Source organism: Armigeres subalbatus, chromosome 2, assembly GCF_024139115.2.
Source record: "Armigeres subalbatus isolate Guangzhou_Male chromosome 2, GZ_Asu_2, whole genome shotgun sequence".
Lineage (NCBI taxonomy): Eukaryota > Metazoa > Arthropoda > Insecta > Diptera > Culicidae > Armigeres > Armigeres subalbatus.
Window position 1 is genome coordinate 46,008,221 of NC_085140.1, and position 23,745 is coordinate 46,031,965.

Below are 23,745 nucleotides of genomic sequence, written 5' to 3' on the forward strand. Positions count from 1 at the left end.
TTAATCTTTCTTATTCGTCCACATATATATAACATACTTTTGCTTATTAGAAGAATCCTGTGCACCTTTCTAAAATGCATTAAGATATGTATTTCAGATTAAATTTCACAGACCCATAGTTTTATACACAATCAGCTCGACGAATTGTGTGTCCTTGGCATATGAGAACAGCTGTTATGATCAGTATGAGCAATTTTAATGATCGTTCAACCCGTTCTGGTTTTTTTTTGCAAACTCTATGTTAAGATCTAATGCCCACAAATCTGCAATGTTCCTTACATATTGTGCAAATAGTCAAATAGCTTGATTAACTGTACACATCGTAGTTGCTAATCATGATTGGCCGAGAAACAGCAAATATGCACAGCTCACCAATTAAATAATATTCTTGGCAAATGAAATTAAATTATTGATTTATTAATTATATAAAATATATAAAAACAGTTATTCTTTTTGTATACTTTCTTCAGAGTTTCCAATTCATGATCAATACCTAACGATGCTCCTTACTGTCAATTTAGGATTAGGAGCGGAAAATTAGTTTAACACTCATTGTTATAAGAGACCGAGTAATGCTCTGCATCTCCGTGAGCGCTACGGGAAAGGAAGCATTGGTTAGTTGAGATGGTGATTCATGAGAAACCCCTTGGTAAGCGACTAAACGAGGTGGAGGAACTCTCATCGCAGTTAAATGCTCTCTGACAAGTTTGTCAGTTCATGTACCGGAGAGTGAAACACTTGAGCAGATTGTTGTGTAGGTTATGCTCACCCATAAATCAGAGATGCATCTGAACACGAGAATGCGTGTTCGTGTTCAAAAAGTTCTGAACACTGCACACTGTTCAAGAGCACTGACCTAACTTAGCAACTTGTATCCTAGGAAAACAAACTCAAGCGACGGCATGCTACTCATTTTTTGGCTAGTAATGGAACACGTGGGCGTCTAACGGATAGAAATCAAGCATGTTCGTATGTTTTTGCATAGTTCCAAAATCTAAGGAATCTTAGTTACCATGATCGTTTTGCTTGCGTACCAACCCAGTGCACACTGAACTGTGTTCAGAGTTCAAAACTTAGAACATCAAGGCGCGCTCTTGGCTCATGTTCTGTTCAGGATGCATCTCTGCCATAAATCCGTTTACATCTGTGGCATTTTCTTGAGGCCGAACAGTGACCCCGGTAAATTTGTTGCGCATTCCGACTGTGTAAATCAAATCGTCGACACAGCTACCCCATGTGACACCGTAGTCGTAGTTGGGGATGACAACCGTTCTAGGCTCAAATAGTTATATCATGACGAAGTGGGAGGATACTTGCCAACCAACGGTTCTTCCGAGCTGGAATTAACTCTAACTGAAACTTTGATTGCTAGTGGCTTGAAGAAAATCTGCAATGTATCAAATTCGAACGGAAGTCTTCCCGATCAGCACAAGTTGGACAAAACTGGTTGCAGCAACTTGATTGTGACTAAAACTGCGCTAGGAGTCTTCCCAGATGAGTGGAAAATATCAGCAGTTACGCCAATTCATAAGGCGGGTAGCTCCCATAATGTTGAGAACTATCGTCTAATCTCGATTCTTAATTGTCTGTCCAAAACACTCGAACTGTTGCTTCATGAACGTATGTATGTGGCTGCTAAACCTGTTATCTCTGAGTACCAACAAGGCTTTGTACGAAATCGCTCAACTGTAACAAACCTGATGACCTACACTAGCATGCTGAATTCTAACCTGGAGAAGAGATGTCAAGTTGACATCATTTACATCGACTTTTCGGAGACTTTCGATAAAGTTCCTCACGGATTAACTTTAAATAAATTAGAACGTTTAGGTTTTCCTGACTGGAATGTCACTTGGCTGCATTCTTAACTGATTGGTAGGCCATCCTTCGTTAAATTAGGCACTGTCTCATCCAATACATATCCTACGCCATCCGGAGCGCCACAAGGCAGTCACCTAGGGCCGCTGATTTTCATCATTTTCGTGAACGACTTATGCTGTAAAATTCGATCTCATCGCTTCATTTACGCCGATGATTTGAAAATAATTCGAATTATTCAACCATTGACCGATTGCCTTGTGCTGCAATAAGATCTAGATGTCATAGCCAACTGGTGTTGTTTAAATGGTATGGAGATAAATGCGACGAAATGCAACTCAATAAGTTTCACCTGATGCAGAACGCAGATGAACTTTCGTTACTCGTCATGCGGAAAAGAACTGAAAAGTGTGAGCTCCATAAAAGACCTGGGAGTTACGTTTGACCGCAAGCCGAATTTTAATGAACATATTGCAACGAGTACTGCCAAAGCTTTCGCCGTACTAGGCTTCATGCGCCGGAACGCTCCAATTTTGATGACGTTTACTCCCTGAAAAGCTTGTATTGCTGCCTCGTGCGAAGTGTATTCGAATTGCACAGCATATGTGGGTGCCCTATCACGAAATCCAGATGACGCGAATTGAAAGGGTCCAACGTAGTTTCGTTCGTTTTGCCCTCAGGCGATTGCCGTGGAATAATCCTTTCAGGTTACCGCACTACAAAGAGCGATGCCAACTGATTCGACTCGAAACCCTTCGATAACGATGTGGAGATTTGCAGAGGGTTTTTGCATTTGACATTATTAACAACCACGTGGACTGTCCTGAGCTCTTGCAGCAAGTTAACTTTCATGTTCCGCCAACGTCAGCTCTTCCAGCCTGTCTGACACTTCACAATGTTTGGGCAAAATCATCCGCTTGAACGTTGCTTCAACCTCCTCAACGACATTGATTGGTTCGATTTTAATTGTAGCAGAACCATATTCAAAACTAGATTAAGGCAAATTTTTAGTTAGCATATAAGTTTTAAATTAGTCTGCACAGTTAATACTGAAGATAAAGATAAATAAATAAATAACTATTTATTTTAAACGAAGTTATTTTGAAAACCAAAAGACGAAAACTGTGTTGCAAATCAATTTAACGCAAGATCAATGTGCTTCGTTTAATAAACTTTTACAACACTATCGATTCCGCATTAAATAATGTTGTGCTCTTCGATGCAGACTTTATTTTTACCACTTCGCGTTCTCCAACACTAGCTGGCGTGATCAGCATCAACACGATCGATTGCACACTATAGTTAAACAAATTTCTGCTACCTGTCATAAGACGAGTTTATGGTGAAAACATTCCACTAAAAAGCTCAAAATAATTTTCTTATCAAATTTCTGCTACTCGAGGTAGATTTTTTTCACTTCGCGTTCTCCCGGACTAGTGCCGTGTGCAAATAGTAAAAAAAATCACCAAATTTAAATTTGAATCAGTGTTTCACTGAAGACGTTTTATAGAAGAAAACTACATACGTATTTGTCAACTGAGAATGGGGTTATGTAGTAAGCGTTAATAGAAAAATTTGTATAATCTAAAGTTTTGAAAACAACAAGATTTTGTTCAGTGGCGCAGCCAAAATTTTTGATAATATGAAGTCTGGTTTAAGTTTAAATTTGTTTCGAAATTCCGCGGAATTCCGTTAAATTTCGTTAGAAGCTAGTTTTTTCTAGCGATTTTTTTGCAATTTTTTGAAACGAAACGAAATCAAGAAATCAGATTTCGCCATGCTCAAATTCCGCGAAATTCCGCGGAATTTCGTTTCGAACCATCTGAAACGAATTTTTTCGAAATACCGCATATGCTTAACCAAGACGTCTTCCTATAGATTATTAGCATATCATCTGGAATATATCTTGAAATTCTTTCGAAAAAGCCTTCAGACATTTTTTCGTAAATAACTTAAATAATTCTTTAGGAAATCCCTCCAGGAATAATTTTGGAAAGTCATTCTGGAATTGTCCCAGTAACTCAGTTGATTCAAAAGTATTAGATTGCTAGTGTCGCTCATATTCGCGTGACTAACATCTTGCATCGGCCTAGCAGCCAAAGAACCGGTTTAATGAATGTCAAACCGATGTTGTTGGTGAAACGAAACATTTACTACAATATGGTAGGACATCATGAATAGCAAAGTTCGGCTTATCGAAGCATAATTTGATAAAACATTCTTAATGACTACAGCGCTACTAGCGTTCTAGTACTTATGCTAGCTTCTACTAGTAATTCACTTAAAATTTCTCCAAAAAATCATCCGCATCCTCTAGGAATTTCTTTGGAATTCCCCTCCAAAATTTCCTCCACCTTAACCTTCACCGGAATATCATTCAAAAAATCTTCTAAAAATTATTTTAAAAATTGTTACATGTAATCCTTTGAAAACGATTTCAAGAGTTCCTCCGCAAATCCCTCCAGGTATTACATCACAAATTTCTCCTGTAATTTCTTCGGAGTTTCCTTCTAATATTCCTCCCAAAATTCTGGGACGATAGTTTAGGAATATACTGAGCAATTTCGAAAAAAAAATCTAAAGGAATTTCAAAAGGAACTTCGATATTTTTAAATTTCTCTAAGAAGTGTTATTGGACAGTACACCCAGATTTCCTTTGAAAAATCCGCTGACAATTACTTCGGAGATAAATTCCGAAATACCTCAAGATATACATTCGAAAATTTAAAAAAGGAATTCGTAGAATTCCTACGGTTATACTGTTAGGAATTTCTTCAGAACTTTTTCCAGGAATTCTTTTAAAAATTCCTTTGGGAAAACCATAGACAAGTCCTACAGGTATTCTATCGAAACTATCACTCCAATTTTTTTCAAAATTTCTTTCAGGGGATTCTTCTGGAAATTTCTTTAAGAATTCATTGAGGAACTTTTTTGAAAATCCCTTCACAAATTTTTAGTACACAGGATTTTGTTTTTACACGATTTTTTTTCGCTCGTATTTTTGATCGTGTGACTTCAATTTGCCACCAAACTCTTCGCAACATGTTTCAAAAAATCCAGAATAAATCAAAGAAAAATCACATGATAATTAATATACGTTAAACATTTAGGATGAGTGGAAAATTGAGAAAATGTAAATCGCGTAAAAACAAAATCCAGTGTATTTCAGAAGTTATGTCAGGACTTTGTAAACGAAATTCTTCCAGTAATTCTTCAAGAAATTCCTTCGGATACGCTAGGAAGAATACTGGAATACTTTTGGAATTTCTCTAAGATTTTTTTACAACTTCCTCCCGAATGCAAGTAATGCGCTACTAAAAAAACCACTGTTTACTAAATATCAAATCTTTCAAACAAAAACTATTTTCTAAACTGCTCAAATTAGTTCCAAAAGGCTAGAAGAGATAATAGTTTCTACTGTATTTTAACAGTTGCATAATTGTTGGGAGTGTCGGGTAATGTTAATGTGTGCACAAAGTCATTTGCATCAAAATCAACTGAAATCATTGTCATACACCAGCCAATGCAAATGTTGTGCAACTCAGTAAACGATTACACGGTGGCGTATAAACACAATCAAATTGTTACACAAATTTCTATTCCTTGCGTAACTCTTCCTAATCACTATCATCTGCATCATCTCACGGACTAATATTAACCATTGTTGGTGACAATGTTGGTTGGTTGTTTAGAAATTAACCTTCTTTCTTTGCTTCTTTCACCGTCGATTTGCTGTGCACTCGTTCATCATAAGCGCTTTGTAGCTCACCGGGCTCTTTTTATAACCAAAACACCGGCTTGTGCGCTGAATTCAAAGACGAACTGAGATCCCATAAAACTTACCCGTGGCAACGGCCTCGTGGTCGTCATCAAATAAATTGAAACACCAATGTGCCCGTGAAACGAGCAAAAAACTAATTTAATCATCGTTTGTTTTTATTCACCTTAAAATTACATTCACTTTTCACTAGTTCTCTCATCTGATTGCTACTACTGTACCATTATCTACTTCGCTACTATGAACAAATGAACCGCTGGCTGTTGGTCTCAACGAAGACTACGTACATCGAGATTAGCTATCTTCGTTCGATTTTTACACACATAAAGCTTCCAAAATAACGTATACTTATTGTTCTGAGTTAGAACTTCAATACTGAATCAATACTGTCATGGCGATTAAATAAATATCCCATTTCAAAAATATGCGCGCCTCGACATATGAAGTCTTCGAATTTACGAATCCTACTCTCATGAGAAAAATAAATATGTGCGCAATAGATTAACTTAATTGTCTAATTGGAGGAAACTGGGTGCAAGTCCATTTCGGTTCCGGTCTGTACGAGATGGCGTTGTATTTCGTTGGGAACTCCGAAATCCCCCTCTATTCCTCATTCGCACAGCTCGACTCAAGGTAAGGCCTTAAGTGCCAGTTGCAGGAAGCTGCAACAGTAGCGGCATCGTCGGGGAAAGTAATTAATAATGATACACTATCTAGCTAGGAGGGACGTCATTGGCGGCAAAACCCAAGATGGCTTGCTAATTCTACATTTTTTTTTTCGACAGGAGAAAGCCTCCGCGGTCAGCGGCTAGCGCCAAAGACTTCAACGCTTGATGATGCGAACCTTCGTCCGCACTCCACTGGGGCGTCGCTTCGGCTTCTTATGCGGGCGGCGATGCGTTCTTTTCCGCTTCTTTAGAGGTGGGAAATGAGGCGGAGGCGGATGCCGAACAGCTAGTTGACTACTGGCGGCATTCAGGGAAGAAAGTTTAGTTTTTAGGTTACTCGGTGGAAGAGGCACTGCTGTATAGGGTGGGCCCGGCTTCTTGAAGGCAGGTTGGGGAATGTCACGAATATTTTCTTTCACGGCATATGAATTCTTATGGGAATGTGATCCAGGGTGGGGTCCTTGAAAACGAGTTCGGTCTCTGAAGGCATCAGCAATGTCATCTCGCAAATACGGTTTTGTTGGTTTTCGTCGTCCATGTGAGGTTTGCTCTTTATGTGATGATTTATTGCTTTGCTCTTCAACTAGACGTTCTGCTTCTTGCTCTATTGCCTCTTTTGTATCATCTAATTCAAAAGAGCCACCTGAGTGTTTCGGATAAATAGTCGGATAAAATTGGTTGATATCGAAAATCGGAAGAGGATATACGGTTCCCAGCCGTAGACTATCGAACAAGTAGTCATCTTGTCTTCTTTCTATTGTTTGAGTGTTGTCCCCTCGTATGCTTCTGGGAACTGCTATCATAAACAAGTTTCCTTTTTTACTCTTGTTTGATTTACTGGCAGACATGTGATTCTTAATGTGCCTAATCACATCATTGTACACCGTTACTGCTGGGTTGGACTGCTTGATTTTGTCTTTTCTTAAATTGGCTTGTTTGAGTGCATTGTTACCGTTTCTACGGGCCGGTACGAAGACACTCTCATTGACTACCGAATCTGGTTCAACTTGTGTTGGTCGCTTCCTGTCTCTCAGATAATCTGATACCTCTGTTGAAATATTTTCTGCTAGGCCTAAAGCAGTATCCACATCTACGTAATGAAAGGCCCGCTTCAAATATGGTGTAACTGGGCCGGTATCGTTATACCCCTTCGGAATATAGAGCGTCGTATTGTCGATGGCTTCATCTAAAAATCGCAACAGCTCATCCCCATGCAATTGCCTTGGGTCTTGACTATCGAACTCAATCTCAAAATCATTGTTCTTGCGCGATCTTAACAACGTCTTGAGAGGTTGCACAAAATTAACCACCTCGTATTCCGGAGCATCCGGTAGCTTATGCTGCTGAGTGTATCTCAAAACTTCGCTGTGAATTTCCTCCGGTCGAGGAGGATCTGTTTCATACTCAATCACATGGTCCGCTATGGTGGGTTCTGCTTCTTCGTCAGATTCATCACCCAACTGTGGGGGGTTTACCAACTCAATAGCATCTCCAGGCCCGTTGATGAGATACTGATTGGACGATTTGATAGCCTCATCCAAAAACCGAATAAGTTCTTCGCCTTTTAGATTTTGAATCTCTGGACTTATCTTCACCATCTTCTCCTCTTCGGGTGGAAGAAACTCCGTAGAGTTTTTGAGTGCCTCATCCAAGAAATTCAATAAATCCTCACCCTGCAGTTCACGAGGATCAACTAAAGCTTCTGGCATTGGTAATACAAACATATCAGTGTCATTTTGGAATACCAACGCTTGTGCATATGGGAGGTAAATGGTGTGATTGTTATCTTCGTCATTGTCGTATTCCAAATCGTTTTCGTAATCGATTTCGTTCTCCCTACTGAAATCATCTTCATCAGAATTAGCATCATGTTCTGAAATACTGTTATTGCTCGTAGCTTCTAACGACGATAAATCAACTGCCGAAGTATCACGTTTATTCCTACGCTTCTTAGGTGCTTTGGATTCAGATTTAAATTCGCCAAAAGATTCCTCGCTACCATGATCAAAATGTTCATCTTCCTTACCCTTTTCCGAATACACGATGTTCGTCCTGGAGATGGTGACCTTCTCTCGGATCTTCGGTTCGCTCTTAACTTTAGGTTTCCTCAACACCATTACCTGATGCCGAACCTGAGTATAAGTTTTCTTCGGTTCGAAACGATCATGTGATCGCACATCTTCCTCGACGTCTTCGAAGTCTACTTCACCAAACTTCCTCTTCCCCTCATCAGAATCGTAGAAGTCGGCTTCAACATCCTGGTCACCACTGGCGCGTCCTGCTCGATCGGTTTTCCGAAACCGTTTGTATCGATTTTGCATTCTTTGCAAAACTTTGTGATCGCTCCTGTCGTCCGTACTCGAAGGACGAAGTCCAAGCTGGTTTTCGAATTCAATAAATGCATCCAGTTCGCTAGGGGTTATTACCGCGGTATCCGGAAGCTTCGTCTTCAGCAGGAGTTCATCGCCCTGCTCAACGAAGTGTGCGTCTTCAGGATCTGCGATGCCGTCCAGTTCAATCGGTTTAAAGTCGTTTTCAGAATCGTTTCCTTCTGCGTTGCCGTAGTAGAATTTGGAATCAGATTCTTCCTCTTCTTGCGAATGCAAGTTATTATGGCCAAAATAAGACGGACGCTTTGGGAAGAATTCCTCATAGATGTACTTGTACTTATTCGGTTTGATCTTCAGCTCAACAGGTCGGTGGTAGCTAGTCGGCTTGGTATTGGGTTGCGTAAATAGACCATATTCGAAACCTTGAGTATCGAAGAACTCCTTTTGCTTGGCTTTTAGCTTTTGAACATAATTACGTATGGTATCAAATGATGGTGGGTCAGGTGGAAGTAGATTGACTGGAGTGAACTTAATTTCTGGAGGACTTTCGATGTGCAGTGGATTGACAGGGCTGGGCTTCAACTTAGGAATGAAAGGAGTATCATACGGACCGGGTTGAATGCTGTGCAAATCAACGCTGAATGGGTAGGATACTTTATGAGGTGATATACTTTGAGGATACGAATAATACGATGTTGTGGTAGTAATATGCGGGGGAGGAACGTGGCGTATAAATGGACTTCTGAAGTACGCACTGTTGATGGTAGCTGTTGGATAATGCTTCTGATGTATAACCGGCAGCGCATTCCCATAGTCGGGGTAATAGGGAATTGGAATCTGCACCACGTTTGCAGGAACTGGCTTCAGCACATCACTGATCGTGTGCAGTAATTGTGGACTTATCGATCCAAGCATCTGCAGTGTTCTTGGACCTTTGGGCATCACAACGACAACGTTGGCTACTCTGGCACTGTTGAAATTTGGCATCACTAGAAACACGAGCACGGTTGCTTGAAGAAACCATCGTGTTGTTAGTTTCTTCACACCCATCTTTCATAGCGTTTCAACCTGAATAGAATAGAAAAGAAATATAATTACTAATTGATTCTCAGAATGATTGTAACGTGTGAAGGCAATTTGAAAACCACCCAAATTAATATACTTTGCGGTTGTGACCCCTTTCTCGTGTTTACCTTTGAAATTGACCCTATTTTGATATCAGTTTAATATTTGTCGTGTTTAATTATTGAGTAAGTATGCCGTGATGAGCTATGCTCACACTACCTGAATCAATGCCCCCCCTAGAGCCTAACTTTACGACACTTTATTGTCATCGGTTTTCACTCTCTTAAAACTACTTGACTTATGGCCCCTCTTCCTGGTTGCACTCCGCCGCTCCACTCGAGGATCCTGTCCTTCCTCGGCTCCTAGCTTTCCCCGCAGGGGCATTCACATCGGCGATGGCAGCTTTTATCCTACACGCTACTGAATGGTGGCATGACTTTCTACACGGTTAGATCAAGCAACCAAAAATGAAATAATTTAATTTGAACCGTTGGTGGAGTAAACCAAATTTGCGTTGGATGGCCCAGCCCGGGCCCTCCTTAGCCGTGCGGTAAGACGCGCCATGCTGAGGGTGGTTGGGTTCGATTCCCGGTGCCGGTCTAGGTAATTTTCGGATTGGAAATTGTCTCGACTTCCCTGGGCATAAAAGTATCTTCGTGCTAGCCTCATGATATACGAATGCAAAAATGGTAACCTGGCTTAGAAACCTCGCAGTTAATAACTGTGGAAGTGCTTAATGAACACTAAGGCGGCGGGGCAGCTCTATCCCAATGTGGGGATGTAATGCCAATAAGAGCAAGAAAAAGAAGAAGGCCCAGTTCGGGTTGTTTCCACCTAACGCTAGGTTCAAATAGGTAAAATACGCAAGTTTAAGTTCAACCTCTTTAACCTAGAGATGGCTTCCCACATCGAACTGATATCGAGAGGTATTTTTGTTCTCAGTTTTTGATAACAACGGGTGGAATGAAAAAGACGCCAGTTCGAAAATAGCTCTGATATTGGGTTGTTTGATCTAACCGTGAATGACCCTGGACGGCCAAACCAGCGGCAGCTGCTGAATCTCGATGACCTACGCGTCAGCATGAGTTAGTCTGCTCTCTGCCAACTTACCCTTCGTAACACTAAGATCACTTGGGGATATTTCTCGCTTCTTGCAACGCTACAAATCGACCAATAAGATGGCCAATCGGCTGTCGGCGGAAACAATGCCGGATCAGACCCCAAACCATACCTGGGAACGATGACAGTTCTTGATGGGGTATTAAACCAAAAACGGCGAGGCTCTGAGAAGGAGAAAATGCCCGAATTAGCTTCTGTCTCCAGAAGCGGTTACTCTAAGTTACCTGACGTCTTTTACACCTGCTCTTCTTCCACACACTCTCTTCTTCTCACTCTTTGTTAATTTTTGTGTTAAGGCTCAAATTACTGTCATCCAGTCATTGACGAGAAAGACAGCCACGTGCTCGTACCACACCCCCAGTGATAAAACCACCCACCGAGGAGAAAAAGCAGTCTCCAGCTGGATGGGGGAAGTATTTTTGTTTCCAAACTACATCATCCAAAAGCGAAGATATAACTTTATCGGGTGGATGCTTAATTTGGTTGTATTTCGCTTTAGTTTTCAAAAAAACTTCGTTTTGCAACATTTTTGGCCAAGAGGGGAAATCGACGATTTAATCTCACCCTCTCTTATATATAAGTAGTTATAAAATCAAGTTGTCAAGCCACTTCCCACGAACTCATTCACTATTGGTGATAGACGACGCAAGATGATCATTTTATAGGCGGCATTCAGAATAGTAATCGCTCGAAAGTTGTCACACTTCAACTTGTCGCCTTTTTGTAGATGATGAATTTGACCCCTTCCTTCCACTCCTCCGGTAGCTGTTCTGTTTCCCAGATTCTGACCATCAGTTTGTGCAGGCAAGTGGCCAGCTTTTCCGGGCTCATCGTCCGCTGAACTGACGTAGTCATCACCTCCGCTGCCTTGACCCTCACTGCTTATACTCTCAGCGCCATGTTCTTCGTAGTGCTGCTTCCAGTTTAGGGTCATTTGGCCAAATGCCATTATTGGGCCGAATAGTTTAAATACGTTTCCTTATTAAATGTGTGAAGTGAGATATAAGTGGTGAGTAATGAGAGATGAGGAGTCTTTGTAGTGGGAAGTGGCAAATGAGTTGCGTGAAGTTATTGGCAAGAAGTGAGATGTTTGGTGCAAGGTGATAATTGATATAGCGAGTAGCAAGCAATGCGAAGCAAGATCATCTCTGAATGAAGAATAAACAAACAAGAAGAAAGAATCAAAGAAGAAGGAAGAGGGAAGAAGGAAGAACGATGAAGGAAGAAGGAAGATGGAAGAAAGAAGAAGGAAGAAGAGGAAGAAGAAGGAAGAAAGAAGAGGATGCAGGAAGAAGGAAGAATTTTAAAAAAAAAGAAGAAGGAAAAAAAGAAAGAAGAAGGAAAAGAGAAAAAGGAAGAACGAAGAAGGAAGAAGAAAGAAGAATGAATGATGAAAGAAGAAGGAAGAAGAAAGAATGAAAAAGGAAGAACGAAGAAGGAAGAAGTAGGAAGGAAGAAGGAAGAAGAAAGAAGAAAGAATGAAGAACGAAAAAAGAATAAGGAGGAAGTAGGAAGGAAGAAGGAAGAAAGAAGAAAGAAGAATGAAGAAGTAAAAATAAAGAAAGAATAAGGAAAAAGGAAGAAGGAAGAAGGAAGAATGAAGTATGAAGAAGGAGGAAGGAAGAAGGAAGAGAAAGAAGGGAGAAGGAAGAAGAAAGAAGGAAGAAGGAAGAAGAAAGAAAAAGAAGGATGAAGGAACAAAGTAGAAGAAATAGAAGGAAGAAGAAAGGAATAAGGGAAAAGAAGGAAGGAAGAAGGAAGAGAATTATGAAATAAGAAAGAAGAAAGAAGGAAAGAGGAAAAAGAATGAGAACGAAGAAGGATGAAGGCAGAAAAAAGAAGGAAAAAGGAAGAGGGAGGAAGAAAAAAAACTAAGAGGAAATAAGAAGAAAGAAAGGAGAAAGAAATAGGACGAAGGACGAAAAACTTCCTTCTTTCTTAGTCTCTCAGTTCTCTCAGTTCTCAGCAGAGCTGGCATTTCCTCACAAACTGTGCACAATGAGGAGATTTTAATACACACCACAGAGAGTGACGCTGATACTCATCGTGTAACAAAGCCAACACGGTGAGTGAGGAAGAAGACGAAGAGGGAGAGAATCATTCCGGTGAGAGTTGGGCCTACACAAGGTTGTGGCACTTAGTGTAATATTCTTGGAAACGATATCGTTTTCTATGAAGCTCGTTGAATTTTTTTGGAACACACATATTTCGCCTTGAAAATTAGTTAACTGCATCTCAGTTAGAAACGACGAGGTTTTAATAAAGTTTGATGCTCCATGCTGAAAAGTATAGCATTGGCAAATAAGGATTGAATAAAAAAGAATAAGAAGAAGAAGAAGCCAGAATATTATGTTTGAAAGAATGGCACGGAAAAGCACGGTGAAATTTTTAAAACGCTTCTTGAAATTTCTAGAAGCAATTTAGATAAAAACGGTTAGCAGTACGGGGATGAACTTTCCTTATATTGTTTAAGAAACACATAATTTAGATTTTGATTTTTATTTTGTGATATTGCACTCTATTCACAGTATAAGATGTCTAGAATTTGTGAGAAGAGTTTTTAAAATTTCACCGAGTGCTTTCCCGTGCCATTTTTTTTTTCAAATATCTTTCAGCTTCTTCTTCTTCGTGCAACCTTATTCGCCTAGAGACGGAAGGGGAATTTAAACTGATTATTTTTAGCTTGGCGTAAATCATAAATCTTTTCTAAAACTATTTAACACATAACACAGGGGAACAAAATTTAACCTTTTGCAGGTCCTCAGAACCAATTGATGTGTCTCCAGTAGATTTTAGCTCGCCTAATCCGAATCTGTCCTCAGATAAGCTCTAAGACGTCCAAATTTTGAGATATAGCTAAATTAATACCACTAATTTGAAGAAATTGGCATTTTTCGAAGGACTTTCATGAAGTATATTAACATAATTTTAGGACAATCAATACCCGAAACGGTAAAAGCACATCTGATCTAATGAATTTCCATCCGATTTGCACGTTACAATTGTTTTTTATTCGATTTTATTTGAATTTAAGTTCAGTGAATTTAATTTAAAAATAATCCATGCAAGCTTGTTTCAAAAACTTGCATGCAAACGCCATCACCATCAGTTCGAAGCCACCAAAAATTACACAACATGAGGCCAGAGGAACTGGGATAAGAAAATGTTAAATGAAGTATAGAGATACTAGTCAGTTTGTAAATATATGTTTCATTCAACTTTTAATAAATTATTCACGTTTTTTCATTTTATGCTCAACATTTCTCCTCCTCCTAAAATGTTATTCTGCTCGATTTCTGGTTGTTTTTTTTTCGATCGATCAACTTCCAATAACCACACGTAATCTGTTAACATGCTGCAATTGTATTGTGCTAGAATATAGTGAGAACATGATGATCCATAAAATTCCTTTCTTTTAATCAACAAGGAAACAGATCGGATTGTAATTTGAACGTATTCAAATCCTCTACTAGATCCCCTACCAGAGCATTCAAGCCACATTGACTAATAAAATACATAGCACTCGGAAAATAAGTTGAAACTTAACCATTTTGTAACTTCATCGTAAATTTTCTCATTCATGCCGTTGTTTTGTTAAATTAGAGAAATATCAGAGTGCAGAATTGGCGGATTATTCAACCATATGCTCGGATAACTGTAACATGTTGAACAGCACACAAGTGGAGCGGAGCCCAAGTTTTGACGTAGGACTTACGTCTCTCTTTACTATACCGGGTGTCATTTCAAAATTTTCAAATCGACCGCGTTACGCTGTGTTGAAAGATTTTAAACGTTAATAGCGTTCGTCTCAGTGGACGAATTTCTGCGGTAAGCCCCTCAATCGACAGATTTCAAGTATGCCTTTCATGTCCATGCTTGATAAGACCCGAAAAACTTGTTTCAATAGGCATGAAACTGTTTTCAATGAAAAACATTGAGATCAAAGGAACCTATAAATATGGGTACCGCATAATTCTTGCATCATTCCATTACCACGTTCTGATTGGTGCAGACACCAGCGAATGAGCAGCCGCTGGGTCTGCCGAGAAGCCATAAAATAGCGCAACGCAATTTTTTCCTTTCATTCTGACCGGGACAAGCGAAGCAACCACATCATCGATTGAACAGCACTCACACCAGGGAATGAAGTCTGCACCGACAGCTTTTTCGGCTCGACACCATCGAAGCCACCATCATCAGCCAAAACCTAGCCAGTACAGCAGCAGTCCACCCTACAGACCCGACAAAGCAGCAATGCTGAGCAGATACCAGCAGCAGCAGCAGAGTCGAGCCGAGACCGGCCGGCATCGGTGATGAGCCGAGACAGGCTGAAGAAAAGCCACATGATGCAGCATGTATGTCCAAAAAACAAACGGTTCTTCAGAGAACCAATAATAGAGATCAATATCAAAGCTTTCAATATCCTTCGGGATAGAAATTGTACTTCAATATTCTAGTGATAAAATTTTATGCGTGATTTTCATAAATAGCGACTTCGCTTGACCATGCCTAAAAAACATAAGATGTCCAAATCTCTCACATAATATTTGGATATTTGGATTTAAAAAAACAGCTCAAACAATAATTTTTTGGCATTGATCAAGAAATACCTAGATAAACATTGTTTGATACTGACCGCACACAAAGCGAACGTGACTGAATGATCGTCCCATGTTTTTAATTCTAAATCTTATCACCCGAAAACCCATGTCAGGGTGTTTCCTTCCATCTACTACTAACAATGTTGTCTCAGAAAAGAACACGTACTTCTCACCTGAAGGGGAAGAGACCCCAAAACGCCCCCCCGATGCAAAACGCCTTTTGTGGTTTCCGTCATATTTACCATCATTAAGATGGCCGTAACAAAACTAGATCTAAAATTATGTAGGTTAGGCGAAAAAAGTTTCAAAATAGTGTATGGGAAGGTCGGAAAAACCGAAAATTTCCACATTTTGGAGAAACATCTAACATTTTGGCGAGGCAAAACGCCCTAGTGGCGCTAACCTACAATGTACTTGCGTCTCCACGCACTATCCATACCAGAATGCTGATTTGCCGACGCATGGTACTTTGTTCCCTAGTAGTTGCCAGCTAAAAGGCGTTTTGCCTCATGAGTTTTCCGGCAACAGAATATCACCACTTTTTTGAAATGTGAATATTATCAATATGATTGAGATTTTTGACAATTTTTGAATGGCATTAAGTAGCTATCTTGTTTAATTGTTGCATAATGTAAAAATACTCATGAAGAGCGTTACAAATGAGACATTAAAGCAGTGTTTGCTTAGCTAGGGCATTTTGCCCCCCCTTCCCCAACTGCAATTCTAAGCTCGCTTGCCCGGCTTATTGGCCTGTATCAAGCGAAAAGTCCCGTTAGGAAATAGACGCCAGCAGCGAGCAACAAGCGTGAAAAAGAAGAAGCCCTTCTCGAACGCGTTGATGATGATGACGCTTTGGCTGACAAAGAAGCGGGATACAAGACACTGGCTGATTGGCCCATCAATTGGGAAGCAGAGAAGATTCAAAATAAGGTATAAAAGAAAAGTGCATTCGCTCGCAGAGCATTCAGTCTTTTTTATACCACCACTAGAAATTCGCGGTTATTTGAAAAGATCGTTTTCTTACTTTTTGGACTTAGCCGAAGCAAACAGCCTTTTTCAAGGCTCTAAGAGTTAAAAATAATGTTCTCCTTCAGTCGCTATCACACGGATTAGGAGGCCCTACATCCCTTCTGGGCCAACTTGTGGTTTATTTCAGGCAGTCCTTCAGTGGGAAGGTTGCCACTGTCGAGGGTAATATTCCGTGACCGGACAGATACTTCCTGAATTGTTTTTGATGATTCTTGTTCGAGGTAGATTTAATTTCTGTGTTGGTTTGATGAGAAGATTTTGCCAAGGAATGGTATGCAACGCCGATTATTTATCCAAAATAACTGATGTGGGAAATTTGGACATATTATGTTTCTTAAAGGCATGGTCAAGTCAAGTCCTACGTCCATTTAGCGGTTATGTCACAGACATTACCCACTGTTCGTTTTTTTTCTGGCGCATAACTTTGCGTCTTAGCACATAACAAAGCTTGATAAAACTAGTGAACTTTTTCTTTCTCAATGTTATAAGCTGATCATAGTTTAAAGAAATTGCATTGGGATTATTCCAACATCCACGCAGCATTTTCAACGCGAATCAAATAAAAAGTCCCCCACGCACGAGTAGGTTGTTGACGTTTTCCGGTTTCTGTTGCGTAGCCGTCAACATCGCTTCAGCTTGTATGCAATCATACACAAGAACGATCAAAAACCAACTTATCGATTCGTTGATTGATTTTGCTAATTGATAGTTTTCCGCCCAAATTTCTATCATAAGAATATTGGAATTATTATAAATAGCAGGAATAATCAAACTATATAGAACTGCGTACAGTTCTCGTACTTGCTTTATTCGAATGGACATAATAAAGGATATGCCAGTAAATACACCATATCACTTGTGCAATAATTGAAAATTTATCGCGCCAGAGGAAATACAACATCATATTTACATTCAATAAAACTTACTTCAATTAAAAACATATTTTTGATTTGATTGGACAAACTATTAAATTGAATTCTTGTTACTTTCCTCTCAAAACCGATCACAGAAATAACCAGGCTTGTATACAAGTCTTCGAAGGTGGCTTGCACAAAACTTATTTTTAAATAACTTTCACTTACTAAAATTGAAGATAAATCACACTAATAATGTTTAACTTGTTCAAAATGCACCACATTTCGAATGATCATATGTTCGTGATCCATTATGGACCTTGATTGACTAGTAATTCTTTCTATGGGAACGTCCACAAATTACGTAACGCTTAGAGGGGGGAGGGGGGGTTGAGCGAAGTGTGACGATCCATACAAAATTTTCAGAGGCTCCATACAAAAAGTGTGACATAGGGGGGAGGGGGGCTGAAAAAGTCCAATTTTAGCGTTACGTAATTAATGGATCTTCCCTATAGGGTTAACGATGGCTGTTCCAAAATGCCCAAAATCATTGATTTTACGACATTTTTTGAGGTACATCTTAAAATCTCGACGTGTTAGAGCAAATCTGAAGTCAGATTCGGATTCAGCGAGCAAAAATCTACTAGGGACACATTATTTGGTGTTAGGGACAAAATCTTGTTGAGCTGTGTAATTGTGCATAATAGACAGTGTTTTGCAATGAAATTGTATGAATACTTTCATACGGCCGTGAACATTATTCTGAAAGTTGTAGACAACGAAATAACTTCATTTAAAGTGAAGTTCAAATAAAAAGGGTGGATCAGTATTTCGACGACAAACACACAAAAACCCATTGTCAGAGCAGGAGTATATTAATTGGACATGATGCTAACATCAAGAAAAAAATTAGCACTGAAATGAAATAATGGAACTTTATATAAGTTCAATGTTTTCTGTTTTTGTTCCGAATTTAGAACCTTCATATTTACCAAGATTACCTGACGGAAATTGTATTTACAGATCGTCTCGTCCAGTAACTTATTTTAAAGCAGGTGGGGCGGAATAATGTTGGTAGTACAAGGCTTCTAAATAGTTTCGCCCACAGACATCCCAAAAGCCAGCAAAAACAAAAATATCTTATTACGCATAAATAGTATCAACAGCTTCGTTTAACTTTATTTGACAATGTTTATTTTCATTCTGTTCGATTCACCGTTTTGTCAAAACTCATTGAGGAACACGGTGTGTTTATTTCATCATTTATCCTCAACTCTTTGTGCCTGACAAATGCATTCGCTGCAGAGTAGAAACACAAAGAGGACTCACTGCGTTGTGGAAGAGAAAGAATGAGCGATAAGCGAAACACGCTCTCTGCGGTCTTTTTGAGGAGTGCAAAAAACACGCACATTTCGACTACTCTGAGGAGTATGCCAGCCCTGGTTCTCAGTGCACTTCACTCCTCCCACTTTTCACTTCTCTCTTCTCACTTCCTACTTCTCATTATTCACTTATCATTTCTCACTCTTCACTACTCGTAATCTGAGGTCATTTTTTTAACTATTCGGTCAAACGATCCGTTCGGACAAACGGCATTCGGCCAAATGGCCTGACACTCTGCTTCCAACTTTCGATCACCACACGGTTGTCGGTCAAGAGATTTGCGAGATGCGTGTAGCTTTTGATAGAAATTGCGTGTTTCTTGAGAACGGCACAGCTTTTCCATGTCCTCGCACTCCGCTTCTTCCAGGTGGCGTTTCTTTTCCTACTATCTACTATCTCCGTGATCGTTCATAGCACTCAATGTTCTGCCGGGTCCCTTGGTGCAGCACGACCACTCGCGCTACGTCCCTTTCCTCCAGAATCGGTCTGCACTCTTCGTCGAACCAATCATTCCATCCAACATACACAACGTTGCTCTCCGCTGCGCCGTTAATGGTTGCTTTAACTGTATTCCAGTAGTCCCCAAGAGGGGCCTATCAAGCCCATCCATCGCGGCAACACTGCCTCGAAATGTTGCGCATATGCAGTGGGATGCTGGGTCATTATTCCAAACGGTCATTAGGCCGAATAGTCATTAGGTCGAATAACAAGTAAGAAGGGAGATGTGAGAAGTGAGAAGTAAGAATTGAGAAGTGAGCAGAGAGAAGTTGGAATAAGAAGTGAGATATTAGAAGAGAAAAGTGAGAAAAATGAAGTGAAAAATTAGAAGGAAGAAGAGAAAATTGAGAAGGAAAAAGAAGAAAGAAAAAAAAGAAAAAAAAAGGAGAAAGAAGGTAAAAGGAATAAGAGAGAAGGAAGTGTAAAAAAGACATAAGGAAGAAGCAAAAAGGAAGAAGAAATCAAAAAGAAGACGGAAATATGAAGAGAGAAGGAAGAAAGAAAAAGGAAAAATAAAGAAAAAAGAACGAAGAAGCAAGAAGAAATAATGGAAACGGAAGAAGAAAAAGAAGAAAGACATAAGAAAAACAAAAAGGAAAAAGAAGGAAGAAAGTAAGAATGTAAGAACGAAGAGCGAAAACAGAAGGGTAAAAGATAAACTAGAAATTAAGAAAAAAGGAAGAAAGAAGTACGAAAAAACAAGGAAGAAGGAAGAAGAAAGCAGAAAGAAGGATGGAGGAAGAAAGAAGAAAAACGAAGGAAAAAAGAAGAAGAGTAAAGAATAAACCATAGATCATTAATTAACGGCTACGCAGCCTCATACGATTGAAACGAGTTTTTTTTATCCGTCCGACGTTTCGACACGGGATTAATGTCTTCTTCAGGGAAAGAATAATTGGTTCGTTTTTTGTCTTATGTTTTGTCTAACTTTAACTGTCTGCTTATTATGTTGTCGGTACATAGTTTCGGAATTACTTTCAGTTTCACTAATGAACTACTGGCAAAAAAGTGTAATAAATTTGAAAGAACAATCAAAAACCCAGAATAATCCACCTAGCGGTGATGGTGGCTTTCTCGTGTATTGTAAAATCTAACAAGAAAAGCACATAAGAGAGGTCAAAATTGCACTTTAGGGAGATAGATTTAGTTATTTCCATCAATTCACATATATTTGCGTTCATTTGAATGCATTGCAACAGTTTTAGAACAAAAAAATTTGGTTTTGGAAAAAAAATTCCAAGGTTGGACCTTTGGGAAAAATGGAGAAAGAGCAATGTTTTTTTAATAACTCTGGAACGCAATGTCCGATCGGTCTAATTTTCAAAAGGGTCTAACGAGGCCACAATCTGCGTCGAAAGCAACTTGTTGCGAGAAAATCGGATAAGGCTAAGTACAAAAAAATTTGTCTCACATTGTTTGTACACATACATACACACACACATACAGACATCACCTCAATTCGTCGAGCTGAGTCGATTGGTATATAACACTATAGGTCTCTGAGTCTTCTATCAAAAGTTCGGTTTTGGAGTGATCCTATAGCCTTTACGTATACTTAGTATACGCAAAAGGCAAAACGGAATTTAAAAAATGCAATGAAAAAGGACGAAGAAAAAATAAAAATGTTAAGTGGAAAAGAAAGAAAAAATGAGAAGCAGAAATGAAAACTGAAAAGGGATGAAGAAAAAGCAAGAAAAAGGAACGAAGAAAGATGAAAGACAAAATCAAGTTAAAGAAAAAAATCAAGAAAGAAGAGAAAGCAGGGGAAGAATTGTCTTCTCATTTCTCATTTCCCACCTTTTACTTCTCATTCGGCCTAATGGCAATTCGGCCTAATGACCTGAAACCATGCAATGGCGATATCAGGTTGCTTCAGTAGCTCACCATCATCACCATATACTGGTCAGGCCGTTAGGTCGATTTGAATTCTGTCGTGGTGGTTGATTTGGATTCTGCCAACAGTGGTGATCTCCAGGTGTACCGATATGGAAGGCTGCGAATGGCCATATTGTTGGAGGCGGCGAAATCAGTTAATCGTAGGACGTTATTGTTCGTCAGCCGGTTGGCGTTAAACGATCCAATAATCGCTCTAAACTTCTCCTATTGACCAATCTGAGCTTAAGCAGCTGTCGAACACATGTTCCAACTGCGCATAGAATGCGCCCTTGCCATCATCAGTGCTTCCGGAGTGTGGACTATGAACGTTGATTATGCGAAAGTTGGAGAACCGGTCCTTGATCCCCAACCTGCACATTCTCTCATTGCTCGGCCACCACCCGATCACGCGTCTTTGCATATTGTTCATTACTATGAAACTCACACATAAATTATCTTAGGAGTATCTGAAGAGTTCAATCAAAGTTGATTGCCTATGTTCCGGGTATTAAACCACCCGACTTGGACATTAATTTACAATGTTTTGAAAACTCAGATGTGAATATGTACATTATGTGGAAGATTTTGATTTGAAAAATGTATTGGATGTAAGCACTTTCCCTTCGATGGAAGCCGAACTCACGACCCTCAGTACGTTAGACTGGTCCTCCGTCGGCCTTCGTAACTTAGCGGCTACTGAATGAGCCCAAGATTCCCAAAATGGACGCATAGTCAAATCAATCACAATTCATTTGTCAAGCCAACCCTTCCACATTATGTATAGTACACGTTCACATTGTGCCTATGTTAAGTGCTTTAATTAGCAAAATGCCGATATAGTGGTCGAGAAACAAAACGAAAAACATTACATTGTGATAAATGGTGTGCAATACAAAGTACGTCTCAGGGTTGTTAATCGTTAATTTATCGTTATCGCCGATAAAGTTAAATGCATTCAACGTTATCGGTTGCTACGATAAAGATGAATCAACTCAATAATCATCGGGGTTTGATAAATAATTTAACGCTAATTTAACGGAAGTTAACGCGATAATTTTGCGGTAATGTGGTTACTAGATTACGCGAATAAAGTTTGTGTACAATTTTGACAGAAATCGAGAATTGTATAAATTGATCATTTTGAAATTTTTGTCAATGCTGAGTCTGATGGCAGCAGGTTGACCAGATATGATTTTGATTGAAACGGGACTTTCTAGAAATAATGCTGATTACCCGACACTCTACGGAACGAAAAAGTGAACTGTTCTGTAATGATTTGAAGTACTTTTTAGCATTGCATAAGTGTTCCATGAATTGGGCGCTGGTTGAATAAAATAACGAAGATATTTGTGCTAACCAAACAGACCTTCTCTCAGATGGAGACACATCGACATATCCTTCTACTGGCTGAGGACGTATAATGACTTTGCTTTGGCAATGTTCATTGGATAAGCAAGAACATGCAACTGGAATCGGAACACCTCGGGGATTGAGATTGGGTTTTAAGTGCTAAAGATTATTACAGCGACTTGTAGTACCAAGCAAAAATACTCTTGGTGATGAATCGGTCACTCATTCCGCGCGACTCGGTTAGTCTTTTCTCTGAGTCATAAAATAATCACAATTATGTTATATGTAGGTACATGTAGATGCTCCGGATCTCCAAAATTGCAGTACATAAATATTACAGTTAACTCGATAATTATCGATAAATCAACGAATACTTGATAACGATAAATCAACGCTCACTTTATCGTCAACGAAGCATCATCGGACAATCATTATCGTTATCGAAGATGGCGTTAAATTAACGACGATAATTTATCGATTAACAACCCTGGTACGTCTATTGTTGGATGACGAGTGTATACAGGTGAAAATCCATGACTTGTCCGAAAACGTCTCCAATGACGAAATTACTGTATGTTTGAAGCAGTACGGCGAGGTTCAACACGTAAAGGAACAAGTCTGGGGAATTACTTTTGCATTTAAAATGCGTCTGCGACGTCACATTAATTCGTTCATTACAGTTTGTAATAAAAGGACTCTGATTACATATAAAAATCAGCCCAAAAGTTGCCAGCATTGCCTGCAACCAATCGCACAACCTGCCCCAAAAAATAGAAAAGCTGCAAAAAACAACACCAATCTGAGGGTGCGATTGAATAGAAGAGAGCCCCGAATGCCCCAACCAGCGAACAATGTGCTGCTTCGAAGCGCATTGAAGTCGATGCAAGACAACAAAAACCATCGAAAGGCACCGTTCCAAAAGGAACCTATTAGATCCAATTATACCACCACCATATTTCCACTACAGATTTAGATTTTTCCTGACCCGATGGAGATTCAAAGTTGGTATTGACCCAATAAGGTCATGCAATATTTCCAAACCAAGCAAGAGTTGGAATTCTGCTGTCTAAATTAGTATAGCGACCATCGATCCACTTCGGAGTTAAATGTTATTGACCTACATGGGTCAATGTCCCGTAATGTCTCCAAACCACCAACAGACCCACCCCAAAGTTTTTTTTTAAATCTCAACCATCAGCGTGATGTACATCTTAAATGATCTTCCAGCAATCTTAGTGAACTTTTAGCTTATCAGGATAGTTGTTCAGCAATCCCATACGAAGATTTAGAAACTCCCACGGATCTTTACGCTTCCTCACATATCTCAAAAAATTTCTTAGAAATTTCGTACAATCCACAATGAACTGAACCAGGCCG

The 23,745-nt window shown here is 39.5% G+C and overlaps 1 protein-coding gene across 5 annotated transcripts in view; it reads right to left on the reverse strand.

Moving 5' to 3' along the window:
* Window positions 1–5,733: 5,733 nt before the first annotated feature.
* The window catches only part of LOC134214342 (uncharacterized), a 41,976-nt gene continuing 23,964 nt past the window's right edge, over window positions 5,734–23,745 (reverse strand). For all 5 annotated transcript variants that reach the window (XM_062693739.1, XM_062693738.1, XM_062693735.1 and 2 more), the window contains exon 2: window positions 5,734–9,662. In XM_062693739.1, coding sequence (XP_062549723.1) covers window positions 6,420–9,644 — 3,225 coding nt within the window. In that variant the 5' untranslated portion in view covers window positions 9,645–9,662 and the 3' untranslated portion in view covers window positions 5,734–6,419. The remainder of the gene's footprint in view (window positions 9,663–23,745) is intronic.